General features: G+C 41.6%; 1 protein-coding gene and 1 pseudogene across 1 annotated transcript; one reads left to right on the top strand and one right to left on the bottom strand.

Annotated features, from left to right (window-relative positions):
• The first annotated feature begins 1133 nt into the window (after positions 1-1133).
• LOC127534567 (WD repeat-containing protein 46-like) lies at positions 1134-11394 on the top strand. The gene is made up of 14 exons (XM_051950138.1): positions 1134-1233; positions 1515-1667; positions 2858-2938; positions 3037-3149; positions 3260-3347; positions 3968-4029; positions 4462-4566; positions 4689-4839; positions 6059-6294; positions 6647-6800; positions 8168-8315; positions 8579-8769; positions 8868-8981; positions 9085-11394. Exons 1-14 carry the CDS (start codon positions 1177-1179, stop codon positions 9202-9204), a joined length of 1773 nt encoding a protein of 590 aa, XP_051806098.1. The 5' UTR covers positions 1134-1176; the 3' UTR covers positions 9205-11394.
• A 355-nt stretch (positions 11395-11749) lies between these two features.
• On the bottom strand, positions 11750-13109 carry LOC127534460 (beta-1,3-galactosyltransferase 4-like; annotated as a pseudogene).
• Between the last annotated feature and the right edge of the window lie 269 nt (positions 13110-13378).

The raw sequence follows: 13378 nt of genomic DNA, 5'->3' as shown, positions 1-13378 counted from the left end.
GAAAGTTCGGTAAAGTCAGAAACACATTCACAGATTTGGACTTGTGGCATTAATAACTCCTTAAATATACGTTGTCAAAACATAAACAATGCCTCTTTCCCATCGTTGTAGGGTAGATAATGCGCTAAAAGTCCAGTTTAATCAAAAGTAACTTTCTTTCAAGCTGCAGAAATAACATTGGTGTCTATATGCATGCGGCTGTGCGACGATTAAACCGGGACCATCTGCAAGTTACAAACCGCTGCAAAAGCGAAGAGAGAAAAAGATTCAGTAACTTAACTCTGATACAATATAGTGTCACATAGTGTCAAATTTACTGCTGCCAGCAACTGACTCCTGCTGGTCATACTACAAATCTTGGTTTGATGTTAAATATTTGTTTTTTATAATTTTAAGGAGTTTTTATCGTAAAAAAAAATCAATAACTTAACTCTTATGCACTGTAGTGCCACCAAATTTACAGCAACCATGAACTCCCTTCTGCTCGTCATTGTACAACTCTTGGTTTGATTTTTTTCATAACTGTAGGGAATTTTCTATTAGTAATACAATTCAGTAACTTCCCTCTTATGAACTGTAGTGTACGTGTGTGTGTGTGTGTGTGTGTGTGTGTGTGTGTGTGTGTGTGTGTGTGTGTGTGTGTGTGTGTGTGTGTGTGTGTGTGTGTGTGTGTGTGGGTGGGGTGGGGTGGGGGTGGGGAGCTCTGGGGCTGGGGTGCAGCTTATGAGGGGGCTCCAAGCCAAAGAGGTTGGGAACCGCTGATTTAAAACACAAGTGGTTAATGATGAATCGGTTCAACCAACATGTAGGCCTAAAGTAGTGCATTGTCGATAAAATTTGCAGCCTCTCTATTTTTGATATATGTCAGGCCGTAAGTCAAAAGAAATGTTGTACAGAAACATTAATGTTATATTTAAGGAGTTTCAGAAACAGCGCCCTGGAGCTGTGAATCTCTCTCAGAAAATGAAGTACAAATGCGAATAGAAAAGTGCTGTTTTTGTACACGGCATGCAAAATGCATTAATAATAAATATATTTTGGGCAAATGCAGTACAATAAATTTAATATATGAAATTAACTTACATTCACAAAATTTATTTTAAACAAAAAATCTTAATCTGGAAGTCATGTATCCGGAAGTGACGCCGCAGGAACTGAGAAGCGTACACAACAAAGATGGCGTCTCCCGGCGAAGAAGCGACGGGTGATTCACACGTGGGGAAAAATAAGAAGGTAACTGCCAATAAATTATTAAGAAGAAGACAGCACTGCTACTGTTTCAATATTTGTATATCTTTAGCTAAGAAAAATCACCATAGAGCTTTTACACGAGTATATACAACGTAACAGTAATTTATCATTTGCTAGCATTTCGCTGCTAACACTATTAGCACTGGTGTACGGAGTCCCAATTGAGTCGAACTGACCCAGTTTCTATACACAATTAATCGACTCCATGTCCTCCTCATAAAGTCACTGCTACTAATTTGCCACCTCTTGCTCATTTTTAACAGCCACCAGCTCGTTATTGGCAGGAGTTACCAGATAAAGGGAAAGATGAAAAGGATGAAGAAAAGCCTCTGCCGCAGAAGGATCAACAGACACAGAAAGCAAAGAAAAGAAAGCAACAAGAGGATCAAAGAGATGGAAAGAAATTTGTTTCAGGGGTAAGCGAATAAGTGTGGTCGCTGTTAGACTGGTTCAGGATACCACTGTCATTCATTGTGTTTCATGTCAATGACAGCATCAGTTCTGACTTGAAACCATATTAATAACTAACGTTATATAAATGGTAACAAATGATGTCATTAATTTCTGTGTAGATCCATGTCATGGTAATTCTGGGAGCCTCTGTAGAAAGCACCATAACCTGAAAGAGAAATTCTGCTGCTTTTTACTAAAACTCAAAGGATGCCACTAATCTATTCTGTCTATTTGCTAAAGTGTGATAGGATTAAGATTATAGATATATTTAACATAGATGATGTTTAATGTGTAACTATTCATGAAATCAACAGTGTGAGTTGTTTATTTTCACACCTACTTTGTCCTTTTTTGCTTCTCTTCAAGTTGTTTCAAAACTGGAAAACATCATTTTGTTCCACACTGCCACATTGTTGCATTAAATCCTTTCTTCATAATGGTTCAGATTTTTTTGTGTAATTTATTACTGAGATGTGGGAATTGATTGTTAGTGTTGTGTTATTCTGAGAGATGTTTCAACTGCTTGGGTTCCTAATTGATACGAATAAGGCTGACAAAATGGTCATCTCATTACTGTGTAACTCAATACAGTTAAACTGCGACACAAACTTCAAAATGTCTGAGAAGCTGAACAACACATCTCTAGACCTGCTAACAGTACATTGTGTTACCCTTATGAAGGTTTGATTTTAATAAAAATTTTTGTAATAGTTGGAGCTTGGCATACCTAATTACCTGGAAACCAAATGTAATAATTACATAAAGTAAGGCTGCATGTTTTTTATGGCTGTGCGGTTCCATCACCTGGAAATTAGGATGATGATTCTTTGTTTTTAGAGATCTTTCCCCAAATTTCAGTCCAATATATTTACTGTCTTTGGGACTTTTATGTTGCCTGACAAAAAGTTTAGAATTCTGTTTTTAATGTGGTGTGAAATTAATCTACTTTTAGGGAGTCTTATATTTGTGAATTCTCCATTTCTTTATTTTCGGTAATTACCCATGTCTATTTTTATACACTAATGTTGATATTATTAATATTGTCAATAAATCTCCCAGCTATACATGAACTTACAATAATGATTACATTTGTAATGTAACGTTGGTAATACATTATTTTGCATTGTGCTAATTAATCTTCTTACGCTCTCAGAAATCCGACCCTTTCCCAGGTCCTGCTCCACTTTCAAAAGAGAGGGTGCAGAAATTCAAGAGGAAAGATAAGGCTAAAAGGGTGAGCTCCAAAATGCCTGTTATGTACAATTGTTTTGATAAGTGGAGTTAACTGCTGTCTCTCGCAAGTATCTAAGTTCTTTTTTCTTTCAATTTTAGCCTCGTAACCAGCATTTCAAGCTGAGAGACATAATGAAAAGATCAGATGAAGCCTCAGAAATGTCCCAGAAACAAGCTGCCCGGTTTGACATCCTGCTCCCCGAGGATGCAGGGTAATTTCTTCTAAAACATGTTCTATAACTTCTTTGTGTCACAGTGTATGCTGTGACAGAGGTTAGGGAATAAAAAATGTAACTTCAGCCATGTTTTCTGTTATTCTCAGGTTTCTAGAAGGAGATGAAGATGAGGACACATGTACAATCTCACAGGAGGACATTGCAGAAGCAGTGGACATAACCTCTGGAACAAAGGTACAGGGGCATTTGTTAATATATATCTTTACTTTTGCTCTTTTTTTTAACACCCTAGTCATACTGTAAGTAATTAACAGCAGAAACCCACAGTTTAGCAGCTGTGTCTAAAAAAAAAAACTTTCTCTGGCTTAAGAAATTATTTTATTACTACACAAAGTTAACACACATTCTCTGTGTGTTTTCTGCTTCTTACTTGAATCAATGCAGGATCTTCAACCCACAAAAATAATAGCAGTATTTGCACAAGCTCACACAAGCAGAAATCATTGGCAATCCACAGCACTCTTTGATTTCAGCTTGTTAACTACTGATTAGACACATCAGTGTTATTTGCTACTGTTTGCTTTATACAAACATAATGGTAGAACACGGAAAGAACAACGTGGTTAACTGACTTTATGTAGTTGCTTCTAGGTCATGTATACAAATTAGCTTTTTGATTATTATTTTTTGTTCACTTTGAGTTAAACTATTGCATAAAAGTGTTTTTGATATGACATCGTATTCAGCTGTATTTTTTATGACTTACTTAGATTAGTCATTTTCAAGAGTCTCCTGGTAAGTGCTTCTGTTATTGACTTTTACTAATCAGCATTTTTTTCTTTCTTCGTCTTCAGTATTTCAACCTGAAACTCTCTCAATTTGGGCCATATCGAGTTGACTACACTAAGACTGGACGGTCAGTATCACATACTCCAGACTCATACAGTGTAGTGAGTGGATCCCAGATACTTGATTTTTTTGGTCCACCTATTATCACTTTACAACAGTTGTATTTGTGGCTACTTGACAATTGTAAATTGTAATATTTAGCCTTTGTCAAATCTGTTTAGTGTTTCACTGAAAAAAAGCTGTCAGCTGCAGTAGAAAGGGGCACTAATAAGAGTGTTGAGATTGAACCAAAACAGTAAAGTTGCAGACCATGAAACCAAAGCAATGAAACATAGAAAGACACTGAAGTGCACTACTTGGCTTAGACAAACCTGCAGAGTTGGGTGATGAATCACTGTGGAGCAACACATTTTACATAAAGAGTCATTGGTGATCTACAGATAATGATTATCACACATTTCTGTGTTTGAGTTGTGTGTTTGTGTTCTCTTCACTTCAGTCACCTGCTGCTTGGTGGGAGGAGAGGCCACGTTGCTTGTATAGACTGGCAGTCCAAACATCTGATGTGTGAGATAAACGTGATGGAGTCTGTTAACGATGTAAAGTAAGTCATTCACATTTAGCTTATTATGTTACAGTCATACTACACCTACCAGCGACAGACATAATTTTCATTCATATTTCAACATCTTCTCCAGAGTAAAATGCATTTCTGCCTTCATTTAGGTGGCTCCATAGTGAGGCTATGTATGCAGTGGCTCAGAAGAAGTGGCTGTACATCTATGACTCCAATGGAATAGAGCTTCACTGCATCCGCAAGTTCAATGACGTCCTTCGCATGCAGTTCCTCCCCTACCACTTTTTACTCGCCACAGCGGTGTGTTTTCTAAACCATTCTGATAGTATATGATATACGCATATTTATATTTCCTCAGTAACAAAATTTTTTCTTGTGTTGAATTTGCCTCTAAGATTAATGCTGTTGTTGTGTTTTCTGTTTTGTTGAAACTCATTCAGTTTTCCAGGTGTTTGTAGATCTGATTAAGAGGGCAGCACTTAAAGGGGAACTTGGTTTTTTTTCAACCTGAGGTCTGTTTTCATGTCATTTCATACATGTGGGTGATGGAGAAATGAATTTTCGACATAGCTCCAGTATTTAGCCAGGCAGGCAGCTTAGCAGCTCAGCTAGCGAAAAGTATGGGGCAACTTGCCCCCCCGCGTCAAAGTCCGCCCTAACGTGCTTTTTTGCCCCACACTGACCGGCTCAGATAGTCTCAACGAGTGTCCCACAACATACTAGAGATGAGAAGTGAACGAAAACCTCCACATTACTTGGTGATCGCTCTTTGTTGTGGTCTGTATCCAAATCTCGGGACGCTAGAAAGCAAATCTCATTCCGAAATCGCGCGATAGCTCATGCCTCACCGGTGTTTTGGCGCGAGCTATTGCGCGATTTTAGAACGAGATTTGCATTCTAGCGTCCCGAGATTTGGATACAGACCACAACGAAGAGCGATCGCCAGGTAATGTGGAGGTTTTCGTTCACTTCTCATCTCTCGTATGTTGTGGGACACTCATTGAGACTATCTGAGCCGGTCAGTGTGAGGAAAAAAGCACGTTAGGGCGGACTTTGACGTGGGGGGGCAAGTTGCCCCATACTTCTTGCTAGCTGAGCTGCTAGCTGAGCTGCTAAGCTGCCTGCCTGGCTAAATACTGGAGCTATGTCAGAAATTCATTTCTCCATCACTCACATGTATGAAATGACATATGAAAACAGACCCCAGGTTGAAAAAAAAACTGAAGTTCCCCTTTAAATATTGTTACAATAAATTAACAAAAACACCAAAGACGACTTCTAATGTTCTACAAAGGAGTATAAGAAACATTCAGATCGGATGAATTAGAATGATTTAAGAGGTGTAAGTCCCACTGAATGTCAAAACATGTGTATGGTATCTGTGTTCAGGGATGACTGAGTAATGATTTAAAGGAATATAAATCTTGACACATAGTCTGCGTGTCGCATTTCTAACAAACATAATCAGATCCTTGAAGTCTGTCTTCAGCAATAATCTTGGTCTCACTCTTGTCTTCAGAGTGCTACAAGTTTCCTGCAGTACCTGGACGTGTCAGTAGGAAAGGAGGTGGCAGCATTCTGCACCAAGATGGGCCGACTTGACGTGATGTGCCAGAACCCTCATAATGCTATCATCCACCTGGGACACCCCAACGGTACGGTCACCCTCTGGTCGCCAAACCAGAAAGAAGCGCTCGTCAAGATGCTCTGTCACCAAGGCGGTGTGCGCTCTGTCACTGTGGACAAGACGGGCACGTAAGTCACATTAAAACTGTGCATTTTTATCTAACAGCATGGAAATTTTATTTCTTTTAGGGGCAGTAAGCTGTAAATTCTAATGTGTGCACGTGCTGTGTAGATGCTGTTTCACTATAGTACCAGTTTAAACATTATTTGTCCTATATTACTTCATGTCTAAAACTGTAATAAGTTGTTTGAATCACTGACAAAATTACCAATCACATCCTGAAGATAAGTTAGCAAGTTTGCTGAAGAAATCTACAATTGATTGAATAATTGTTACATTTTCTGTGGTGACAATTTAGCTGCATTTTCCTCAATGTCCACCAGAAGTCAGTCTGTTGTTATGTTCTCCTGTTGTTGGCAGATACATGGTGACATCTGGTCTGGATAAAAAGCTGAAAGTGTATGACATTAGAGCCTTCAAACCCCTCAAGTCATACTTCCTCCCTGCTGGAGCTTCCTGTTTATCGCTGAGCCAGAGGGGACTGCTGTCTGCAGCCACGGGAGATGTTGTTCAGGTCACGATCGCATCCACACCTAACAGCGATTGATTTGTCATTGAAAACCAATCAGAGCCACAGGAAGCGCATTAGTGCAGTGAAAAGAGCTTTATATTTAGGATGAGCAGCAAAGCAGTTATTCTTTAGTCGAAAAAAAATCTTAACCAGAAGCACACAAAATAAGAACTAATTTCATAGTAGCAGTGACATTAGTGGGAGTAAACACTTTGATAGATTTGTGATTTCCTAATAATGATCTAGGAGGTTTTCTGTAAATATTTAGTGGTAAATATAGATCAAATAGAAGTACAGTCTTGAACTGATGTTAATATTTTGTATTGATTTTAAAAGTAGTTAGTAATTACAAAGGAGTTTCCTCAAGAGAAAGTGCTTTATTGAAATCCAAACAAATATTCACTTATCTTTATTTAGTACTGATAACTTGAAACTGTATGTATTAAATTGTGTGCTTCCTTGTGGAATGATTTTCCATATTTGCATATCCAGATCACAGTATTGTTCCAAGTTATCCTTACTGTGAGATCTGTGAAAAGCAGTGTTTGCTTGTTGGACTGTAAACTGATCTGTGCAGTATGGCTTTCTGTATTGTCTGGGGAAACTGATTTCATGAATGATGCATCCCAAGACCACATGACAGAAAACATCTGGTGTGAAAACATTTATATGGCCTTTAAAAAAAAAACATATTTTATGTTATTGCTTTAAACCTGTGACATTAGCAGGAAGGCATGTGTAAAGTCCTCAAATGACCAGGGTTGGAATTTCATTTCTGAGCTACTTTCTTGTTCCCTTACATTAAGTTGTTTGTTTCAACATACTAGAGATGAGAAGTGAACGAAAACCTCCACATTACTTGGCAATCGTTATTTGTTGTGGTCTGTATCCAAATCTCGGGACGCTAGAAAGCAAATCTCATTCCGAAATCGCGCAATAGCTCGTGCCCCACCGGTGTTCTGGCGCGAGCTATCGCACGATTTCGGAACGAGATTTGCTTTCTAGCGTCCTGAGATTTGGATACAGACCACAACAAAGAGCGATCGCCAGGTAATGTGGAGGTTTTCGTTCACTTCTCATCTCTCGTATGTTGTGGGACGCTCATTGAGACTATCTGAGCCGGTCAGTGTGGGGGAAAAAAGCACGTTAGGGCGAACTTTGACACGGGGGGGGGGGGCAAGTTGCCCCATACTTTTTGCGAGCTGAGCTGCTAAGCTGCCTGCCTGGCTAAATACTGGAGATATGTCAAAAATTAATTTCTCCATCACTCACATGTATGAAATGACATACGAAAACAGACCCCAGGTTGAAAAAAATGAAGTTCCCCTTTAACTTTTTGCCTCCATGCCAATTTGTGTCTCCCCCTGCAGGTGTACAGGGACGTATGGAGCGCTCCGGTGACTAAACCCTACATGGCTCACAGAGTTCGGGGATCAGTGTGGGGGCTGCACTTCTGTCCTTTTGAGGATGTCCTTGGAGTTGGGCATGGAGACGGTTTCACCAGCATGCTCGTACCTGGTCAGACTCAATTTTACATTACACTGGAAAGTTTTAAAGTAGCTTGAACAACCAAGACACGCTAAATGGGTCATGGTTGAAAGAGACCGTTTTACAGTAAACGTGTGGTTTCGCTTAAACCACACGTTTCCTGTCATGTGTCTCTTGATGGGTAGAACAAACTGCAAGAGCTGCCATCACTACACTCTATGTTTTATTGAATCCAGGCATACATTTTTAATGTACATTAGAACTGCTATTGTGTTTCCCATTGACATTCACAGGAGCGGGTGAGCCTAACTTTGATGGTCTGGATGCAAATCCATACCGCAGTGCGAAGCAGAGGCAGGAATGGGAGGTTAAAGCCCTGCTGGAGAAGATCCAGCCAGAACTCATCAGCCTCGATCCTACTGAGCTGGGATACGTTGACCGTGCAACATTTGAACAAAGGCATCAGGACAGGGTCCAAGCTCTGGTCAGCGTTTGAAAGCATCTTCACAATAAATATTTACAGATCTACACATTTTAAAGTCACAACCACCTCTTAAAATGCATGCTTTATTTCATTTTCAGGGCTATGATCCGCTTGCTAAAGAAAAATTTGTTCCCAAGTATAAGAAAAAAGGTCGTAGTTCTGCTGGTGCCGTTGAAAGGCGCAAAAAGCAAGTGGCTCACGAGGACCAGAGGGTGAGTAGGCAGAATATGAGATGACGTTTGTTAAAGCCCACTTTTATTTTTCTGCTGTGTCTGAACTAAATGCCTTGTCTCTCTTGACTTGTTTACCCCTCAGGACGAAATCAGGAAAACTGTGGAAGACAAAATGAAAATGGAAAAAGAAACCAAGGAGAGAGCGAAGAAAAAGGCAGCTCTATCTAATCAGAAATCTGCCCTGGACAGATTCAAAAAATAGAAAAGGAGGATTCTTTGTGCAGCTCAAACCCCAGTGACATTCTGTAGGAGTGGACCTTTGAACTTCACATAAAAGAGACAGTTTTGTTCACATTACGCCTCTGTGGGAACAAACCATGCAACTGCAGACATTCGGAATGCAGTTGACATATAAAGTCGTGCATTCTGATGGGCAACAGTTCACTGAATCAATGCTGAGTGCATTAGTAGGGCAGCACTATTGAATGTCTGCAGCCTGGAGCACTTCTTTCATGTGAAGATAATGTGATGTTCTATAGCTGACATGGGTGTCATCCAGAGTTTGTGTTAGAAGTGCAGTGTGTAGGATTTAGAAGGCATTGCATACTGCAAATAACACCGCTTGCATCGCCTTCCCGTTAAACAACAACGTAAAAGACCCTTTCTGGCGCCAGTGACTCCATGGAAGACAACCTACTCTTGCTGTAGATGTAAAGGGCTCATTCTAAGGTAGTTAACACACAATGATTATCGCTTACAGGTCAATGTATGCAATGGAAACATAAATATTATATTCAGTTTCTGCTATTGGAGTCCCCTAAATCTTACACACTACTCTTTCATATGCTATTTTTCTCTGCCTATAAATACATTTTTGTAAGATTTTTGACCTTGTCAAACTGAGTTCTTTGGTGCCTGTTTATATTTATTATATAAATAAGTTCTGAAAAGAAATACGGTGGGACAAACTTTCTGAATACAAACTACTACTTGATGTCGCAACTGAATATCAAAACACGGAATACGTTCACTATTTTTATTGCTGTGGGAAATTTCATGATTAAATCACTCATCTATGAAGCTCCCCCTGCAATATGGATTGAATGATGCGTGAGACAGTGTTACAGCTGCTTCTCCCTGAAAGGTCGTCTGGAGACCATTTCTTTTCTGATGGATTCACTTAACACTTTGATGCACAACATGGGTCAAAAGTGATCCAAGACCAATGGAAAATGGGTATCTCCTGTCCCACGCTGCGCATCAAAGGGTTAAGTGGTTTTAATAAATGGAGCGACTGAATGGTTCACTGGTTCGACCACATTCTTCAGTTAGTGCTAAATGCGGGAGTGCAAAGGCTTTTAAAGCAGTGAATTCCCTCAGCAGGCGTGGAACCTGACTGTGTTCCCTCACTCTGTATCCTGCCACTAACAGGGTGAAAGCAAAAGTTCCAGTGCAGCATATTTTAAATAATATTTGTAGCTGTTACAAGTTTTAGACGCGTTTGCATGTAATTACTACTTTGTTGGGATTACATACTCTGTAGGCTGTTTTTATGTCATGTATAGGGATCCTGATTTCAGTGAGACTCGCTAAATAACTAAAACTTAAGAAGTCTGTTACATTTAGCAGGATTACAGGTTTTGCACATTCATTAGCAGCAATGATAGTTAATGGTTTGAAAAGAACACTGTAGTGGAATTTATTAGTCTTGAAATGTGAAAGTTAAGCAATAACTTGACCATAGATGTTAAGAAATAATTGACGGTTCATATTTCCCAACATTTGCTTCTTCCTTTGTCACCCAGGAAGGAACGATATAGTACAAAATACCTGTTGAGTGTTGAAACAAAGCAGACCTTTTGGTTCACAGAGTGGTTTATTGGTGACTATATTTGATTCGTACATGTATTTCCTGAGCATAAACACACTGACTTTCTCTCTTAAAATGTCATCTCCACCTCACATAGCAGACACAAAACCAAGTCCAGACCTGTCGGCACAGAGCTGCCGTCACACGTTTCAGTTTAAACTCAAGGTTACAGAGAAAACTTATAAATAATGCTGTCTGTCTATGTATAACGTCATTTCACAGTCACTGGTAGCGGTGTCAGCTGTGGAGAAAAATTCCCTTTTGCTGTCTGTTTTCAGAAGTGGCCGCATAGATCTCACTGTATCCAATTTCAGCGTCCATTTAATGGCTTGCCATTCCAGTCCCCATTATTGAATTACATCAATTCTGTTCATTTACTCAAGTCATAATTAGTTTAGCACATAACAGCTTTTGGTGATTTGTTGCTCCATTTCTATTGGGGTATATGAAGCCTGTGATTTCATGTTTATTGCACTATATTTTGGAGACATGCATTTAGGCAAATAGACTACTACAATTGAAGTCCCTGGTACTAGACTACACAGGTGTTAAATAAATGAAGGCAGCAGCCTATAGATGTCAGACATTGTGTCAGCATCATTTTCTGAATGTGCATTCATCACATAAGCAGCTGTATTTCCTCACTGTATATCAGCATGCTAATGCTTGCTCTAAATCTACAGTTTGTGTCAGTGTAATGTTGCAGGATGCTCTAACAGTCTAAAGACAGGTGAAAGATTACTCTGACAGCTCTCCATGCTACAGCTGATCGTTGTCTTTTTGCAAAAAAATAAAGCCAGTTGAATATCAAACTATAAAAAAATAAAGTGACATTATTTCAGTGCACATAGTGAAGCTGCACGAGCCTTAAGAGCACTTGTGCTGTTCACAGTACTGAAGCAAGGCACAGCCCCGATGAGTCCAGTTTGTCCTCCTGTTAACCCTCACAACCTTGCTCCAGCCCCAGAGCTGAGCCCAGCAACCCCCTGACTTTGGCACACCCCCAGAGAAGCCCGGAGACTGAGCCAGGAGCAAGGAACTGAAGAATGGACCTCGGCCCAGTAGTGCAGCATCTCCCTGGGTGAGATGCGGTGGATGACACCATGCCCTGATAGCAGCAGCGCCCATATGGCACAGGTAAACCACCAGAGAAGAGAGGGCAGTGTGGAGGGCAGCACTCCAGCTGTCCGGGCACACAGACCTACGAACACATGCCTCAGGTGGCAGAGGTGTGGATAAAGGTGATGCAGAGGCTGCCAGGGGAAATTTTGGAGCAATGCAGAGGCGGGACAGGACGTAGGTAGTACCACTGGCAATAATCTGGAAAGACTGAGGCAGGGTAGGCCCCTGAGGGGAGGTAGTGCTTGCTGTCCGGATCACGGTCCGGAGCCACACGGAGATGCACCCTGCCGAGGTACAAGTCTCCCTGCTCATAGGGGTTCCGACTCTTGTTCAGGAAGTGGAGGCAGGGCGCTGGGTTGAACAGGACATCATCGTCCACTTTGGCCATGAAGTGAGCTTGGGGGCAGAAGCGGCGGCCCCAGCCCAGCATGGACAGGGTCTTCAGTGTGAGGTTGGAGTAGCTGTCCAGAAAACGCCCCTGAATCAGGTCACCTCTCTCCCGGCTTCTTCTATCAACAGCTTGGCCAGTCCAGGGTCAGACGCCACACCCACCATGAAGAGAGTCATGACCCCGCAGGCCCCTCACCTCCACCTCACCTCCCCAGGTATCCCTGATGGCTTGACGGGCCCTCTGATTGGCAGGGGCCGAGATAACCATGGTGATGAGGTAAGGCTTGGCACGTTGGCACACCAGCGGGCTGGGCATGAGCAGGAATTCCTCGGGTCTGGTTGGAGGGACGCTCTGCGGGGGGATGACGCCGGCGTACGGCTCCACCACCGTGTTCTGGCCCATGGAGGTGACCCACGACTCGATGAAGTCCACGAAGAGTAGAGCCAGCAGCGCCGCGCACGTTGCCGCTGCGCACAGAAACGTCAGGACCCCGAGCCTGTTTCCCCGCTTCCCAAACCGGGGCTTGCATACCCACAATCCCCGTCCCACCATGACCAATCCCCGCTTCCTCTGCACAGGTCTGAAGACCACTGTAGCTGCTACCACGCTCCCCGTTTCTCCCAAAGTCTGTCTTTCCTTGTCTCTGCGGCTAAAAAAGCTCCGCTGTCATTGCATTTTTGCGCCTTTCCTCACCTCTCGATCCGTCCGGAGTCAGACGCAGCAGCGGAAGGTGGAGAGCCCCGGTGACATTGAAGATGCGGTAAAACGGCTGATGGACTTCTGTTGATTTCCTGCTGCCCACTCGAATACAAAAAAAGTGGGATATGCAGCTGCGCAAAGAAACGGTCGATTCGACAGCAGCCAAAGCTACAAAGCTATTTTTTGCCCCGACGTGGGGCTGCTTAGTACTCAGCTCTGATAGGACGTCCCGATTCCTATTTACCTTCATAGATGCTGAATTAATGCCACATGTTTTTTATTTATGTCATTTGTTGAGCAAAAAATATGCATTCCTATTAAAATGCCATATCGCAATAAAACCTTACTGTACTG

The sequence above is a fragment of the Acanthochromis polyacanthus genome, chromosome 6, assembly GCF_021347895.1.
Source record: "Acanthochromis polyacanthus isolate Apoly-LR-REF ecotype Palm Island chromosome 6, KAUST_Apoly_ChrSc, whole genome shotgun sequence".
Lineage (NCBI taxonomy): Eukaryota > Metazoa > Chordata > Actinopteri > Pomacentridae > Acanthochromis > Acanthochromis polyacanthus.
The sequence above is the reverse complement of the archived record's forward strand: the minus strand, read 5'-3'. Positions and strand labels throughout refer to the sequence as shown.